Source organism: Neoarius graeffei, chromosome 28 (genome assembly GCF_027579695.1).
Source record: "Neoarius graeffei isolate fNeoGra1 chromosome 28, fNeoGra1.pri, whole genome shotgun sequence".
NCBI lineage: Eukaryota > Metazoa > Chordata > Actinopteri > Siluriformes > Ariidae > Neoarius > Neoarius graeffei.
The window spans coordinates 18,632,183-18,649,791 of NC_083596.1; the positions used below are offsets into that span (position 1 = coordinate 18,632,183).

The 17,609-nt window shown below is 39.6% G+C and overlaps 1 protein-coding gene across 4 annotated transcripts in view; it reads left to right on the forward strand.

Moving 5' to 3' along the window:
• Positions 1–17,609, forward strand: part of pip5kl1 (phosphatidylinositol-4-phosphate 5-kinase-like 1) — a 48,312-nt gene that overhangs the window by 15,194 nt on the left and 15,509 nt on the right. For 2 of the 4 annotated variants that reach the window (XM_060912264.1, XM_060912263.1), the window contains exons 3-4: positions 12,912–12,962; positions 16,857–17,011. In XM_060912264.1, the coding sequence (XP_060768247.1) occupies positions 12,912–12,962; positions 16,857–17,011 (206 nt within the window). Of the gene's footprint in view, positions 1–12,911; positions 13,594–16,856; positions 17,012–17,609 lie in introns of those variants that run through there. The other 2 variants (XM_060912266.1, XM_060912265.1) reach the window with 2 other exon arrangements.

Genomic DNA, 17,609 nt, shown 5'->3' on the forward strand with positions numbered 1-17,609 from the left:
ACATGCACTTTATTTATCAGGATGTTCTAGCAATCTTTACCAGGACGATGATGTAGATTGGGCTCCTACACTGAACTAGAGAGATAAGATAATCGAGACGATCCACAGAAACACAAAAGCAGAGCTCATGAGTTAACAGCGCGATACTGCTTCCCCAACCATGCAGTTACAGTGAGCCGTGATAACTTTTCTGTCCTGTTTCACCAATACCCAGGTCTTTAAAGGGGTTTCTGTGGATCTTTGTGAATGATTTAGCTGGAAGAGAAGAGCAGGGAGGATTGGGAATCGAGCGGCTGTGGTTTGTTTACACCTGATACTAAAACTTGTAGCGTCCTAGCAAACATTGCAAAGACGCGTACAAAAAGCCCAGAAATGCCGACTTACCCAGGCAAAAACAATACAGGATTTATCTTATAGTGTCCTGATCCCCAGATCTTTAACCCAGCCACATATATAAAAAGGAAAAAAAATGGTACGCATCCATCCTCTTCCAGGTTTTCATCTGTTTGTCCGTGTAGAATGATGTCTGCAGCACCAGGTAGTTTGAGATGTCGGGGAACTCAACAGATGGATAATTTTCCAACTCATTCTTTGTTAGCGTGTAAGGATCTATCCCATCACAAAGAGCAATTTTGTGAAGGTATCTTGACATGCATTGGCCTCTAAACTGTGAAAATAGTCGGAGACGGTTTCACTAGCTCTCTGCATAATGACAGCCAAATTGGTTTACCTGACCACCACTTCATTCTCGCAGGCAAAAGTCACGTGACTAAGGCCAAGTTTACATTAGACCGTATCTGTCTCGTTTTCTTCGCGGATGCACTGTCCGTTTACATTAAACCGCCTGGAAACACCGGGAAACGGGAATCCGCCAGGGTCCACGTATTCAATCCAGATCGTGTCAGCTCCGGTGCTGTGTAAACATTGAGAATATGTAGATACGCTGTGCTGAGCTCTAGCTGGCGTCGTCATTGGACAACGTCACTGTGACATCCACCTTCCTGATTCGCTGGCGTTGGTCATGTGACGCGACTGCTGAAAAACGGCGCGGACTTCCGCCTTGTATCACCTTTCATTAAAGAGTATAAAAGTATGAAAATACTGCAAATACTGATGCAAATACTGCCCATTGTGTAGTTATGATTGTCTTTAGGCTTGCCACTTGCAAGTGGTAAGTGATATGCACTGAGATCACACACACAGCGGCTCAGTCCTGAATCACAGCTTGTGCACTACACTCGCGCGCTCTGTGAGCTGCGCAGGGCCGGAGTGCGCACCCTCCAGAGGGCACTCGCTGTTCAGGGCGGAAGTGATTTGGAGCGCAGGATGCCCGCGGAGCCGAGCGTATCTGTGTATTGGTGTTGCTGTGTGCACGCAAATCGTGTATTGGTGTTGCTGTGTGCACACTAATCGTTTTAAAAACGTTAATCTGATGATCCGCTGATACGGTCTAATGTAAACATGGGCTCAATCCAGTCTATTGCAGGGCTAACACAGAGGCGAACAACCATTCACACTCACACCTATGAGCAATTTAGAGTAGCTACTTGACCTAATCTGTATATCTTTGGACTGTGAGAGGAAACCCACACAGGCATGATGAGAACTCCACATAGATAGGCCCCAGTCAGCCACAGCTGGAAGGTTTCAACCCGGAACCTTCTTTCTATCAGGTAACAGTGCTAACTATGACAGTACTTCATTACAGGAAATTAGGAACGGGGCGTTATTTTCAGATATTCAAGATCATCTTAAAATCAAATAGCAAAGTAGTAATCAAATTCCCAAATTTGAAAATGAAACACTTTCTCCAATTTAGGAACAAATCAAACAACTAAAGATAAGCGCCAACATTACTGACAAGAATAACGAATACTCCTTTACATAGATCCTCTAAATTGGTAGAAGTGACTGATAATGAATATGAACAACAAACACCATGCTGTGTGAGAGGGTGTTTTCTGTGCAGGGCTCATCCTAAACCCGGCTGTGCTCTCGGCTTAAATCTATTACCTTATTAATTTGTGCTAGCAGCGCTGGCGCAAACTATTACTCTCACTCAGGATCTTTCTTTCTTTCTTTCTTTCTTTCTTTCTTTCTTTCTTTCTTTCTTTCTTTCTTTCTTTCTTTCTTTCTTTCTTTCTTTCTTCTTCGAATGTTTTAGGACACTATTTCTCCCTCAGTTTTTAACCAATCATCACCAAATTTCACATGAAGAATACCTCTGGGCTGAATTACATTGCTATGACTTTTGGTGCTGATCTGGATCACTGATCCAGAATGAGCCATCTAGTTGTGATTTTAAAGTTTCAATCACTTATAACTCTGTCAAGTTTTATGATTTTTTTCAATCAGAATTTTTTTTTCATTTTGTTCAGGGCAGCAGGGTGCAGCTTTTCCTCACTAAGCGTCAGTCTCTATCTCTTACTGTTTCGGATCTATATGGTACGGTGACCAGACGTCCCGGTTTGTAACAGCTAGCGCAGATCACTGTGACTTTAGTCACAGTCTCTATCTAGTTGTGATTTTCCGTTATGCAAAATATGCTATTAAAACAGTAACTTTTAACAGTTAATGCTTTAGCTGTTTAAAGTTTAAAGCATTTCAAATTAAAAGGTGACCACACATGCTTTTCATTCTCCACCAGAAGAAAGCATTAAACATTGTGCTGCAACTTATTTTTCAAATAATGACGCCCCAGCAGATAAATAGTCTAAAGTTCATTTTTAGTTTAGCAGACTTGATTTCAGGAACACTGATACAGAATATAAAGAAATAAATATAGACTGTTTATATGACCAAACTACAAACTGATATTCAGTACACGATAGTTATACACTCACCGGCCACTTTAATAGGAACTTGTTCTTGATTCTAAGATTCCTGTTCTTGGCTACAGAAGTGGAACCCAATGTAATCTCTGTCTGCTGTTGCATGCTGAGATGCTTTTCTGCTCACCACGGTTGTAAAGAGTTGCTATGAGTTGCTCTATCCCTTTTAGCAGCTTGAACCAATCTGGCCATTTTTCTCTGACCTCTTTTATCAACAAGGCGTTTGTTTCCACCCACAGAACTGTCGTTGCTCACTGAATGTTTTTTGGTTTTCACACCATTCGGTGTAAACTCTAGAGACTGCTGTGTGTGAAAACCGCAGGAGATCAGCAGTTTCTGAAATACTTAAACCAGTCCATCTGGCTCAAACCAACACCCATGCCACAGTGAAAGAAAGTCGCACTTTGAGATCACAATTTTCCCATTCTGATGTTTGAAGTGAACATTAACTGAAGTTCTTGATTTGTATCTGTGTGATTTGATGCATCGTGCTGCTGTCAAGGGATCGGCTGATTAGAGAACTGCATCAAACAGCAGGTGGATGTATGGGTGTTCCTAATAAAGAGGCCAGTGAGTGTATGCTGATAATAATGTTCATATTGCAGTAAGTATTATCAGAAATTAGAATTATATCACAATATATTGTCGTTAAAAACAGCTCAGTTTTGGCAAAGGTGTTTTAAAAGTGTAATGGAAGTGTTGTGAAGAGAATTACTGCGATTTCTTTCTCTCAAAAGCTCCACATACTTTGAAGACTTAGGCAGCTTCTCAAAGTATAGTTGATAATCCAATTTAGCGCTTTAGCTGAACTTCAGCTCACGCCTTTAACCCTTTAAAATCATGGCTTATGATTCAGTGACGACAGTGAAGCTGATATTAAAAGGTATATCTGTATAAGAGTGAGAAAAGTGCTGTGTCTGGACTCATTACCAGTCCTGCTATTAATATAATAGACATTATTAAAGACACACTAGATTCAAATATTGTCTTTAAAGGCAATTAGGGGGGTGATGAATTCCCAGAGAGAGGGAGAGAGAGAGGTGTGTTTAGATTTGGTCCCATAGTGACCATGTGTTTACGAATATGAACTTGCTGTATTATTGAGTGTGCTGTATTGTTTTGGGTGCTCACGGTGCCTGGCCCCCTGAGAAACAAGAAGAAGAGAACATCACAGTTCTGCTGACACAAACACAATTGTGAAGCCTGTGTAGGAGAGGGGTGGAGTCATATCACAATGCCCCAGTCTCTGCTGCATAGAGCAATAGGCAGGGACCAATATGGCAGGTTTTTTTTTTTAAAGGAGTACTCCAGCTTTTTTCACCATGATCTCTATCTTCTACCTTTGGTCAGTGTTGAACTCATTTTAGGCGACTGTCTGGATTACACTTACAGTGGTGCTTGAAAGTTTGCGAACCCTTTAGAATTTTCTATATTTCTGCATAAATATGACCTAAAACATCATCAGATTTTCACACAAGTCCTAAAAGTAGATAAAGAGAACCCAGTTAAACAAATGAGACAAAAATATTATACTTGGTCATTTATTTATTGAGGAAAATGATCCAGTATTACATATCTGTGAGTGGCAAAAGTATGTGAGCTTTTGCTTTGAGTATCTGGTGTGACCCCCTTGTGCAGCAATAACTGCAACTAAACGTTTGCAGTAACTGTTGATCAGTCCTGCACACCAGCTTGGAGGAATTTTAGCCCGTTCCTCCGTACAGAACAGCTTCAACTCTGGGATGTTGGTGGGTTTCCTCACATGAACTGGTTGCTTCAGGTCCTTCCACAACATTTCGATTGGATTAAGGTCAGGACTTTGACTTGGCCATTCCAAAACATTAACTTTATTCTTCTTTAACCATTCTTTGGTAGAACGACTTGTGTGCTTAGGGTCGTTGTCTTGCTGCATGACCCACCTTCTCTTGAGATTCAGTTCATGGACAGATGTCCTGATATTTTCCTTTAGAATTTGCTGGTATAATTCAGAATCCATCGTTCCATCAATGATGGCAAGCTGTCCTGGCACAGATGTAGCAAAACAGGCCCAAACCATGATACTACCACCATCATGTTTCACAGATGGGATAAGGTTCTTATGCTGGAATGCAGTGTTTTCCTTTCTGCAAGCATAACACTTCTCATTTAAACCAAAAAGTTCTATTTTGGTCTCATCCGTCCACAAAACATTTTTCCAATAGCCTTCTGGCTTGTCCATGTGATCTTTAGCAAACTGCAGATGAGCAGCAATGTTCTTTTTAGAGAGCAGTGGCTTTCTCCTTGCAACCCTGCCATGCACACCATTGTTGTTCAGTGTTCTCCTGATGGTGGGCTCATGAACATGAACATTAGCCAATGTGAGAGATGCCTTCAGTTGCTTAGAAGTTACCCTGGGGTCCTTTGTGATCTCGCCGACTATTACACACCTTGCTCTTGGAGTGATCTTTGTTGGTCGACCGCTCCTGGGGAGGGTAACAATTGTCTTGAATTTCCTCCATTTGTACACAACCTGTCTGACTGTGGATTGGTGGAGTCCAAACTCTTTAGAGATGGTTTTGTAACCTTTTCCAGCCTGATGAGCATCAACAACGCTTTTTCTGAGGTCCTCAGAAATCTCCTTTGTTCGTGCCATGATACACTTCCACAAACATGTGTTGTGAAGATCAGACTTTGATAGATCCCTGTTCTTTAAATAAAACTGGTTGCCCACTCACACCTGATTGTCATCCCATTGATTGAAAACACCTGACTCTAATTTCACCTTCAAATTAACTGCTAATCCTAGAGGTTCACATACTTTTGCCACTCACAGATATGTAATATTGGATCATTTTCCTCAATAAATAAATGACCAAGTATAATATTTGTGTCTCATTTGTTTAACTGGGTTCTCTTTATCTACTTTTAGGACTTGTGTGAAAATCTGATGATGTTTTAGGTCATATTTATGCAGAAATATAGAAAATTCTCAAGGGTTCACAAACTTTCAAGCACCACTGTATGCTATATTTACTGTATGGACATGGTATCAGAAAACAATTTTATTTATAAGCAGTACCCACAGGATACCTATTTTGTTGAAAATGTCATTTCATTTATTACAGTATCTACTAAAGAAAGAAGGATTTCCCCCTAGATTATATATAAACAAATGTTGTGCTCATTTCCTGCGCAAAAAGCTTCGATGCCAGTTAAGCGGAAAGTGACACGTTCTGGACCGCGATCGAAACAGTTTGTTTACTAAATAGCCAAAACCACGACATGTTCAAAAACACCAATGGTGCCGAAAGTTGTCACTTCCTCTGGACCACTGCAGGTTCTTCTTGGGTAAAGAAGTCTTTCCAAAGAATCAGTTTTCGAAAAATTGAATTTACTGTATGCTGCGTGTTCGCAAAAATAGTCAATATAGCCATTTCACCATGAAATATTGATTTTGGCTTATAATATGCTATAGTAAACTACCCCAAACATCTACCCATTCTACCAGAATCAAGTGTCAAATTTGACCTTTGACCTACATTTAGAGGTCAAAAAGGTCATTTTCTGTTTCTGACTGTACTATTTACAAAAAATCATTTTAAAAAAGAGTTTATTTACATACAATGATCTTGTATTTTTTCCTTAGTGCATATTCTTTTGTAGATTATTGACAAATTGATATTTTTATCAAAAGCTATATATAAAAATTGCAAAAATTCTCAAATATGATGGTTATCGTGTAAAACTTTGCATTGGTGTTTTCTCTACTTTTAGCCTAAACTATTACCTCGACATAAATGAAATGTCTTATTCACTATATATAATTTACATATGTTCTTTCTGGGCGGCACGGTGGTGTAGTGGTTAGCGCTGTCGCCTCACAGCAAGAAGGTCCGGGTTCGAGCCCCGTGGCTGGTGAGGGCCTTTCTGTGTGGAGTTTGCATGTTCTCCCTGTGTCCGCGTGGGTTTCCTCCGGGTGCTCCGGTTTCCCCCACAGTCCAAAGACATGCAGGTTAGATTAACTGGTGACTCTAAATTGACCGTAGGTGTGAATGTGAATGGTTGTCTGTGTCTATGTGTCAGCCCTGTGATGACCTGGCGACTTGTCCAGGGTGTACCCCGCCTTTCACCCGTAGTCAGCTGGGATAGGCACCAGCTTGCCTGCGACCCTGTAGAACAGGATAAAGCGGCTAGAGATAATGAGATGAGATGTTCTTTTTGTTTGTACTGTCAAATCGCGTGCTTCTCTAATATTTTCAGGCCAAAGTGAAAGTCAGAAGTCTGAAAAACTATCAAAAGAGACAAAAATGTCATTTTCACCATGAAATAATGTTTTTGGCTAATAACATGGTATAGTAAACCACCCCAAATATACACCCATTCTACCTGAAGCAACTGTCAGATTTGACCTTTGATCTACTTTCCAAGGTCAGGTAGGTCATTTTCATTTTTTATTGCACTAATTTCGTCAGCTGTTTACACGTACAGATACTTTCGGGAGTAAACACGATCTTCAGTGCATACTGTAATGGAAATAAATGGCAAACAGATGGAGTTTCGATAAAATGATACAGAACAAGAAAGTTCTCTTTGAAAAGAGAACTGTGTCATATTTGGTTGTCAGTATGTAAGAAGAGAAGTTGTCGTCGGGCTTTTAAAAAGTGTAACTGGTAAATAGTGCAGTGAAAGTGTAGATTGGATGTCGTGTAAATGTATTGTAAGAAGAGTAACATTACAGAACTTTGTGGGTGTGTAGGGGTAACTCTCTGTGGAGTGATCCACTAGGTGAATGTCGCTTGACGCGAGGCGATTCAAATCTTTAGACAGCTTTAGGCGCTAGGTGAATGTCGCGAGGCGAATGGCGCTTGGTGCGAGGCGATTGTCACTCGGCGTGAGGCTGTTAACATTAACATTGTCCGTTTACGTTTGAAATAGATGAAGACTTGAAATTGTCAGTGGCAATTTCAGATTTCGAGTTTAAATTGTTTTTACAAAGCTACAGTGACCGAAGAGGGACTATAGGTTTGTAGCTAAGCTAACAAGTAAAGTTTACGTTACTTAGCATAGCATAGCTTTTCGAATTATGCATCAATCCAAATAATCCCATTCTACGAGCAAACTTGTGTTTTAGGTCTATGTGGCTATAAATCGCTTCGCAATCGTTGTATGAACAAATACCATGAGCAAGTCAAATGGCTTTATTGTCATCTCAACCATATACTGCTGGAAAAGTACACAGTGAAACGTAACAGTGTTCCTCCACAACCATGGTGCTACATGAAACTACACAGAACTAATTAAGACTAAACAGTTTATGATTTATTTTGATAATGAATCATGATTTGCTCTCAGAACAGATGCAATTCTTTGTGGGATGGATTCCACAAGGTGTTGGATACCTTCCTTTGAGACTCAGGTCCGTGTTGACATGATTGCATCACATACGTGGTGCAGATTTGTTCATTCTGCAAATCTCGCACATCCCACTGGTGCGCTACTGGATTCAGAGCTGGTGACTGGGGAGGTCACTGAAGTACAACGAACGCGTTATCATGTTCATAGAACTGGTTTGAGATGACTATGTCATGTAGTGTATTGTCATGCTGGAAATTTGTCTTTATAAGAAAAGATAAAGGTAAATTGGTGGCTAAAATGAGATGCACATGGTCAGCAACAATACTCCTATACACTGATCAGCCCTAAAATTAAAAACACTGACAGGTGAAGTGAATAACATTGATTATCTCATTACAATGGCACCCGTCAAGGGGTGGGATATATTAGGCAGCAAGAAAGAGAACAGTCAGTTCTTGAAGTCGAGGTGTTGGAAGCAGGAAAAATGAGCAAGTGTAAGGATCTGAGCGACTTTGACAAGGGCCAAATTGTGATGGCGAGATGATTGGGTCTGAGCATCTCCAAAATGGCACATCTTGTGGGGTGTTCCTGGTATGCAGGGGTTAGTACCTACCAAAAGGGGTCCAAAGAAGGACAACTGGTGAACCGGCGACAGGATCAGGGGTGTCGATGGCTCACTGATTCGCATGGGGCACGAAGGCTTGACCATATGGTTCAATCCTACAGAAGAGCTCCTGGAGCACAAACTGCTGAGAAAGTTAATGCTGACACCTTTCTGTTTTAGCCAGCATTAACTTTTTCACTTTACGTGGATAGCATGTCAAGCCATACCACCATGTTGTATAACAATACATTATTAATAATACTTATCTCAAGTCCAGATTGGACGGTTAGCTCTGTCGCCTCACAGCAAGAAGGCTCTGGGTTCAAGCCCAGTGGCTGACAGGGGCCTTTCTGTTTGGAGTTTGCATGTTCTCCCCATGTTTGTGTCAGCTTCCTCTAAAGATATGCAGTTAAGTTAACTGGATACTCTAAATTGCCCATAGGTGTGAGTGTGCAGAAAGGAACTGGCCACCCTACTGCTACAACTCTGGCCAAGTCAACCAAACATGGTTTGCCTTAGGCCCGGATCGGTTCCGTCAGTGATGACGACAAGTCCTAATTACCAGTATTATGTGGTGGTTAGGGCGGCACGGTGGTGTAGTGGTTAGCGCTGTCGCCTCACAGCAAGAAGGTCCGGGTTCGAGCCCCGTGGCCGGCGAGGGCCTTTCTGTGTGGAGTTTGCATGTTCTCCCCGTGTCTGCGTGGGTTTCCTCCGGGTGCTCCGGTTTCCCCCACAGTCCAAAGACATGCAGGTTAGGTTAACTGGTGACTCTAAATTGACCGTAGGTGTGAATGTGAGTGTGAATGGTTGTCTGTGTCTATGTGTCAGCCCTGTGATGACCTGGCGACTTGTCCAGGGTGTACCCCGCCTTTCGCCCGTAGTCAGCTGGGATAGGATCCAGCTTGCCTGCAACCTTGTAGAACAGGATAAAGCAGCTAGAGATAATGAGATGAGATGAGATGAGATGTGGTGGTTAGGTTTAGTAATTGTTTAATAAATTAGGAGCTCAGAAATGCATGTTGCATTCTGAAACAACGTGGGGTTGTAGTGGTACAGCGAAACACATGTTAATTGTCACATGATCCCTCTTTTTCAAAAGGTGGACTCTCTGGGTGAGAACTGGAACTCTCTGTACGTTGTAGATCAATCTTAATATGAGCCATAAAGATCTACAAAGATCAAACTCTTGTGAGAAGCATGATGATGATTCATGTCCAAAGTTGAGAATGTAACATAATAGAAACAGGATGCACATGCGTGCTTTATTGAGCTTATTGTGCTTTATTAATTGAGATGATACCCTTTATTAAGCAAATCCAAGTACATAGTGGGGGTCAAAACACAAGCAGGCAAACAAAGATCACCAAGCGTCTAAACTGATGGAAACGGGAAAGGTCTAAACCTGGAAAATACATCATTAAAAAATACTTTTGACTGATAGAACTTGAACTTATAAAGATTAATGCATGAAAATATTTTACAATGAACAGTGAGGCACAGGATTTATTAAAAAAAAAGGCAAACGAATCAAGAATTAACACAGAAAAGGTGAATAGAAGTGGGAAACAAATCGATGAAAGGACGGGGAGGAGAGAGGACTAGAACAAAAGCAAAACAAACACAAGCACATGACACTTATTACCATGGAAAACGCAATGTAAAGGGGAAACTATAATGTAGTTAACTAAGTTAAAGGGAATTCAACAAAGTTATAGTTCAGTTATTAAACATTTATTTATCTACAGGTTATAGACAGTAATATGTAGCTCACCTACAATAAACCTACTTTACGACTGATTTTTGCTGATTTCAAATCATAATCTAAAGAAGGTCATTTATTCTTGTACTTGATGTTTAATACAGAACACCCAAATAAATATTTAGCTCGTTGTTGAAGTTACATAAGATATCAAATTTTATTCTATCCACATTCACTGGATATGAGCAATCGCGCGCTCTGATTGGCTGCTCTGCTACTAGGCTATCAGCTCATATACCGTGAGTAGAGAAAAACAAAATGGCGGAGCATGTTGCTGAACCAACCGAGGACGAAATAAAAACTTTACTCAAAAACAAAACCCCAAATAATACCAAAAAAAAGCAACAAAATGTGGAATAAAAGTATTTGATGGTAAGAACGTATCTTTTTTATTTTTCAAGAATTATTATTATTGCATTTTCCACAAATTGCTATTGTCATTTCGCCAATTTGTTTGCATTCTAAGCGGAAATGATTTTGTCTGACATTTTCTATAAAGTTATTATTTATCGAATTTGCAAAAAATAAAAATAAAAATGCTCTGTTTCGCAAAATCCAGTGAATGTGGAGAGAATAAAACAGTTATTCCACTCAATCTCGTCGTACATGGATTATAGCCAACTCAGCGCTACGTAACTCATCGGCTGTCAGCTCATGTATGACTAAATTTCGTGGAATAACTGTTAAATATCAAAATTTTTTTTGCGGTCCGGTTTCCATCAAATCCTGCGCTCTGATTGGCTGGTGAGCGGGTCCGTATTTTACGATACGGACTCCAGTTACGGACCCCAGATACGGATCTCTGGCGACTCGCTTGTTCACAACAACAAACGTAGTAGCAATTTTTGTCAACATTTATCTTTTTTTAAAAATAAGATTTATTTATAAGATTTTTATCAAAAATCTTATAAATTTTTGCCAGCATTTCTCAGGAGAATAGCATTAATTTTACAGCATGGATAGCCATAACGACAGTGTTCACAGTGAAAGCGAGTTTTACTACCCTGAGGAAGAAGAAATAAAAGAAAACATTTCAGGAGAAAGCTAAAAACCTCTAACTGTTGCTAATGCTGAGCAAAAACATGTCTGAATCCTAAATTACTCAATTTTGTATAAATAGGGGACTACATAGGCGGCAAAATGTAGTTTTTTTCCTGCCATGGAAGTGCACTTGTATACCGAGGAGGAAGCCATTTCCATTACAGCCGTGAATGAGGATTCAAAATGGCGGCTCGGCTCGGTTTTCCCTTTCGGGCGCTCTCGTTTTCTGTTAGAATTTGGTAAAGAAAAAAATAAATATATTATTTACCAGCTTAAGGTCGGTCCGCTTGGTGAAATACCGTGACCTCGGCCTTAAATATTGACCTTGGCCCAGAGAGCCTCGGTCAGTACTTTCAAGACCTCAGTCATGGTATTTCATGATACAGACCTCCCAGCTGGTAAATAATATATATATATGCCATTATATCATCTCATCTCATCTCATTATCTCTAGCCGCTTTATCCTTCTACAGGGTCGCAGGCAAGCTGGAGCCTATCCCAGCTGACTACAGACGAAAGGCGGGGTACACCCTGGACAAGTCGCCAGGTCATCACAGGGCTGACACATAGACACAGACAACCATTCACACTCACATTCACACCTACGCTCAATTTAGAGTCACCAGTTAACCTAACCTGCATGTCTTTGGACTGTGGGGGAAACCGGAGCACCCGGAGGAAACCCACGCAGACACGGGGAGAACATGCAAACTCCACACAGAAAGGCCCTCGCCGGCCACAGGGCTCGAACCCAGGACCTTCTTGCTGTGAGGCGACAGCGCTAACCACTACACCACCGTGCCGCCCGCCATTATATCAAATAGTCCAAAAAAGTATCATGATTGAAAAGTTTACTTGCAGGTTTTGAATAACAAATGTGTGTGTAGTTTTTAATAAAAAAAAACCAATTTTATAATCCAAACAGTGTTATTTCATACTTAACTTACCTAAACACGTTTCAGTTTAGTACAGCCAAATGAAGGTGTTTATTTGTTTATACTCATTTCAGCGAATCCATAATACTAAAATATTCATTATAACGCTCGTTTTTCCTCTCCAATCAATGTCAGAGAGAGCAAACCCTTTAGCAGGCAGTAATATTGAATCACTTGTGCTGTCCTTTCATTTGTCACTCATCTATACATAACATAAACACAAATACAAACTTCCATTAACAATTAAAATATTAAAAGCAAATTTGGAGAAAATATATTTTCAGTTCTTTTGCGAGAACAGGGAATCATGGCCATCACTGATTCTGTGGAAAGTTGAAAGGTGTTTATAATTGATATACGACCTCAAAACCATCACAATAATGTGCATTTCATGTCTGCTGTTTCAGAACGAACTCTCTGAAGATGATTACCAACTTGAGGTGACACAAATCCATAAGGTACTTACTTACGAATTATAGTGACTACAAGTTTAAATGATACAGTGTGTGTATAATGTAACAGCTGTCACAATAATAGTATTAGTGTAAAAGTGATATGTATATGTGGTGCTATTTTACCTGTGGGTCTTTCTAGAATTTGGGGTACATTTCGCGCGATAAACCTTTTGTTATTTTCCACAAAAGAAATCTTTACTGAATCAGTTTTGAACGATAATGCAAATGATGACAAACTTTCACCAATAGCAATGCTTGATGTACATTTTAGACCCAATTTATCCATAAAACGTTAACTAAATGACTCCCGCCCCTCCCCCACATTATCGGCTGTCTTCGATTACTGATTCATCCATTCAACTCGAATAAACATGAAGTGATTCAGTCTAACAATCTGTCTTTTGGGGGCTTATTCTATTAACTGTTATCAAATCAAATGCATAGAAAGTCTATTTTCTGTATTATGTGAAATTTCAGTAATAAAAAATTATATTTTTTTTATCTGTCCAAATGGTTTTGTCAACTCTGTTATAAAACCACATAAAATCCACAAAGACTTTTAATAATAATACACATGACACCTGCACCGAGAGATGTCACTTCCTCTGGCGGGAAACTTCAGAAAGGCAGTGAGGTATGTTATGTTTGTTCTCTCATTAATTTGAACAAAGTGTTGAGGATACACCAGCCGTAGATTCATTATTCGTCAAATCTGTTATTGTGATACTGGAGTGAATCTCTCACTTATTTTTTAAAAACAATAATATGATTAAAATCCATAACATTCTGTTTTTATACGTGCCATGCGGTGGTAGCTCGTTTGAGGTTAGCATGTGGAGTTAAGACACAGAATGGTGGAAAATGTCAACTCTGTTATCACCACTTCTGTTAATGGGCTGCCCAGTTTAACGATAACGGAGTTAACGGTGGCCAACAGGGTCAACACTTGAAATGTACCCACAATTATAGGATGGGCCGTATATTTAACAGTTATTCCACGAAATCGAGTCGTACATGAGCTGATAGCCGATGAGGTGCATAGCGCTGTGTCGGCTGTAAGCCATGTCTGATGAGATTTAGTGGAATAACTGTTTTATTCTATCCACATTCACTGGATTTTGAGAATCAGAGCATTTTTATTTTTTGCAAATTCGATAAATAAAAACTTTATACAAAACGCCTGGCAAAATAATTTCTGCTTAGAATGTAAACAAACCGGCAAAATGACCAGAGGTGGGCAAAGTACCCAACTTCATTACTTAAGTCAAAGTACAGATCCCACTGGTCAAATGTTACTCCAATTACAAGTGAAAGTTGTCCAGTCAAATTTTTACTTAAGTTAAAGTACTGAAGTACTTGCTTTTAAAAATACTTAAGTATTAAAAGTACATTTTCTTTCAACGCATTGTTGTATTATTGCCACAATGCTTACAAAACCTAATGCCGTTACCAAAGACAGAAATATGAATTCACAAAATGGACGCATGCTGTGCCATCATGGTGGTTTAACGTTAAGCTAGCTAGTCAGTGAAACTCAACCTGACATGCTAGCAAACTCTTTTCAAACTCGAAATCATATTGGGTAGCTAACGCTACTAGAAAAGAAAGATTTCTACATTCTGTTTATTTGGCAAGATTATGCTAAAACATATTTCTGAAAGGACTTCAGATAAGTTAACATTATTCATGTTAGCGTAACTCCGTTTTTACATGCTAACTAACAGTGTCCAAGTTAACTAGCTATGTGTTAATGTTAGCCGTGGACAAGGCGATGGCAACTTGGCGGGCAAATCCATAGAAAGTCATTTGACTAACCAGACTGCATAGCTATTGCAAAGTTCTCACTAGCTCTAAAAGCACAGACAACTTTATTGCAAGCTTTCTCTTGGAATAAAACGTTTATATACCTCAATATGCTTCCGCAGGTCGGACGGCGAGTTTTTGTAGGCCGTGATGTGGTTCATTTTCGTCAAACAAAGCAAACATTTAAAATGAAACGTATTGTTAATCCTTTCAGGAAACTGAAACATGGGTTCTAGGTATGGCCATGGGTGCGTGCGTTCCCCAGAAGAACTGCCTCCTTCCATTCTGCCATCAACTCATCGTGTTAAATAACGCTGCTGATAAATCATTGAACTTGATTTTATCCAGTCTATGGACGTGATGTGACCCTAGTGATTACTGATAGTCTGTCTCAGTGTCACCTGTGAAAAAACCAATCACGTTTTAGAAAAGAAAAGAAACCCATCCACTTTCAAAGCTGCTTTGTAGTAACGAGTAACGAGGACCTTGATAGAAATGTAGTGGAGTGAAAAGTACGATATTTGTCTTTCAAATATAGTGAAGTTAAAGTCGTAAGTTGCCAAAAAAATTAATACTCAAGTACAGAAACTCAAAAAGTGTACTTAAGTACAGTACTCAAGTAAATGTACTTCGTTACTGTCCACCTCTGGAAATGACAGGAGCAATTTGTGAAAAATGCTATAATAATAATATTTTTTAAAAAATAAAAAAGATACGTTCTTACCATCAAATACTTTTATTCCACATTTTGTTGCTTTTTTTGTATTCTTTGGTGTTTTGTTTTCGAGTAGAGTTTTTATTTTGTCCTTGGTTGGTTCAGCAAAATGCTCCGCCATTTTGTTTTCCTCTACTCACGGTATATGAGCTGATAGCTTAGTAGTAGAGTAGCCAATCAGAGCGCGCGATTGCTCATATCCTGTGAATGCGGATAGAATAATCTAGATTATTATATGACCCGCACAGACCCGCACGCGCTCTTAATAAAACCATTGGGAAAAGTCACATGACTGGACAGACACAGATTTTTTAATCCGGTCCGGAAAAAGCTGTCTGTGGCCCCCATTTCCCTCGTTTCCGGCATTTTTATTTTCCTCTGAAGTAGTTCTTTGAAAAATGAGCGACACAACGGAGCACAGTGAAAGTGAATTTTATTATCTGGATGATTTATCAGACACAGACTTAATTGAACAAGCTGAAATTGTCGAAAAAAATGAAAAAATGTACTTTCGAGTGAAGAAATTCATTTGTTTAAACGAGGAAAACACTGTAAAAAAAACTCAGTACGACATGAACGTTTTAAAAAGATTTCTTGCTGCAGTTAAGGAGGAAAGAGCCATAACAGTCATCCCCTCTAAGGAGCTAGACAGCTTGCTATGTAGTTTACAGTACAAGCGAAGAAAAAAGGAAATTTAAACTACGAACCTGACACTTTGTCTTCCTTTTTGCGAAGTATTCAACGCTACCTTGACAACAACAACAACAACAACAACAGTAAGATAAACATCCTGAAAGAAGAAGACTTTAAAAAGTCCAAGGATGTCCTGAAGTCTATTTTGTTTTCAAATCAAAGTTCTTTCGTGTCGAGTTAATAGGCTTGTATTGAAGATGTCTGCATGAGCTGAGCCGAGTTTGAACAGACTTTTACTAACGATGTTATCTTAAAATTAAAGAAAATTGATTGGTTGGTTTTTCGCACACCGTTGTTTATTGTTTTCTACTGTGTATGTTAGTTAAAAAAGCTCATATGATACAATGCTTATCGACAGAGTTAGATCGGGCCGGATGGGAAAATATTTAGCTCGAGGTCATGCAGCTTGGTCCGTACGGCATGACCTCGAGCCAAATATTTTCCCATCCAGCCCTCCCACTCAGTCAATAAGTACATAATATGTCATGATTATCTGTAATGATGCTGCTGGAATCTTAATTTCCCTGAGGGAACCCTCCCGAAGGGATCAATAAAGTTTTGTCTAATCTAATCTAATCTAATCTAATCTAATCTAATCTAATCTAATCTAATCTAATCTAATCTAATCTAATCTAATCTAATCTAATCTAATCTAATGATTTGCTCATGTGACTGCTTGTGTAAAGGACTTTCGGATGGAGACGTTTGCAGGACCAGTGTTTGCCAGCCTGCGGCGCTCTCTGGGGATGACAGAGAAAGAGTATCAGCAATCTCTCTCCTCTGAAGGATGCTACCTGCAGTTCATCAGCAATTCAAAGAGCAAAGCAGATTTCTTCCTAACGTGAGTCAGCACTTACAGCCTGTAGTTAAGATACAGCACTCTCTGTGTGCGTGTGTGTGTGCGTGCGTGTGTGTGTGTGTGTGTGTGTGTGTGTGTGTGGTGGCCTAGGAAAGCCCTTTCTCTACTATATATAGTCCTTAACACTACATTTTCAATTCGGATACTGCACAACCAAAGATAATTTATACAATCGTAAACATAAATGCACGTAATGATTTTGTTTAAGTCTTAAATTGGTTGTTTATTTATATTCTGTATGGTGGTCTATGAAAATGCTGTCAGTATATCTGTAATACTCCTGCACTGCAGTTAGAATTAAATCCTCAAAAGCAGCTCTCTCGCTTTTTTACTTTTGAGGAAAACTAGTCTTCGACTTGTTCAGTATCATGCTAGCTGAATGGAATATACTGTATCTGATATACTATGAAAAACGTCAGCCAATATTATTATTATTATTATTATTATTATTATTATTATACATACACACTCTCTTCATATCAGGACATCAGCATTCTCGAAGGCCAGTGCTAGCTTACCCGTGGGTTAGCGCGGCAGTGAAGTCACCTTCCAGCCGGTGTAGCGTTCATGAGTAGTGTTA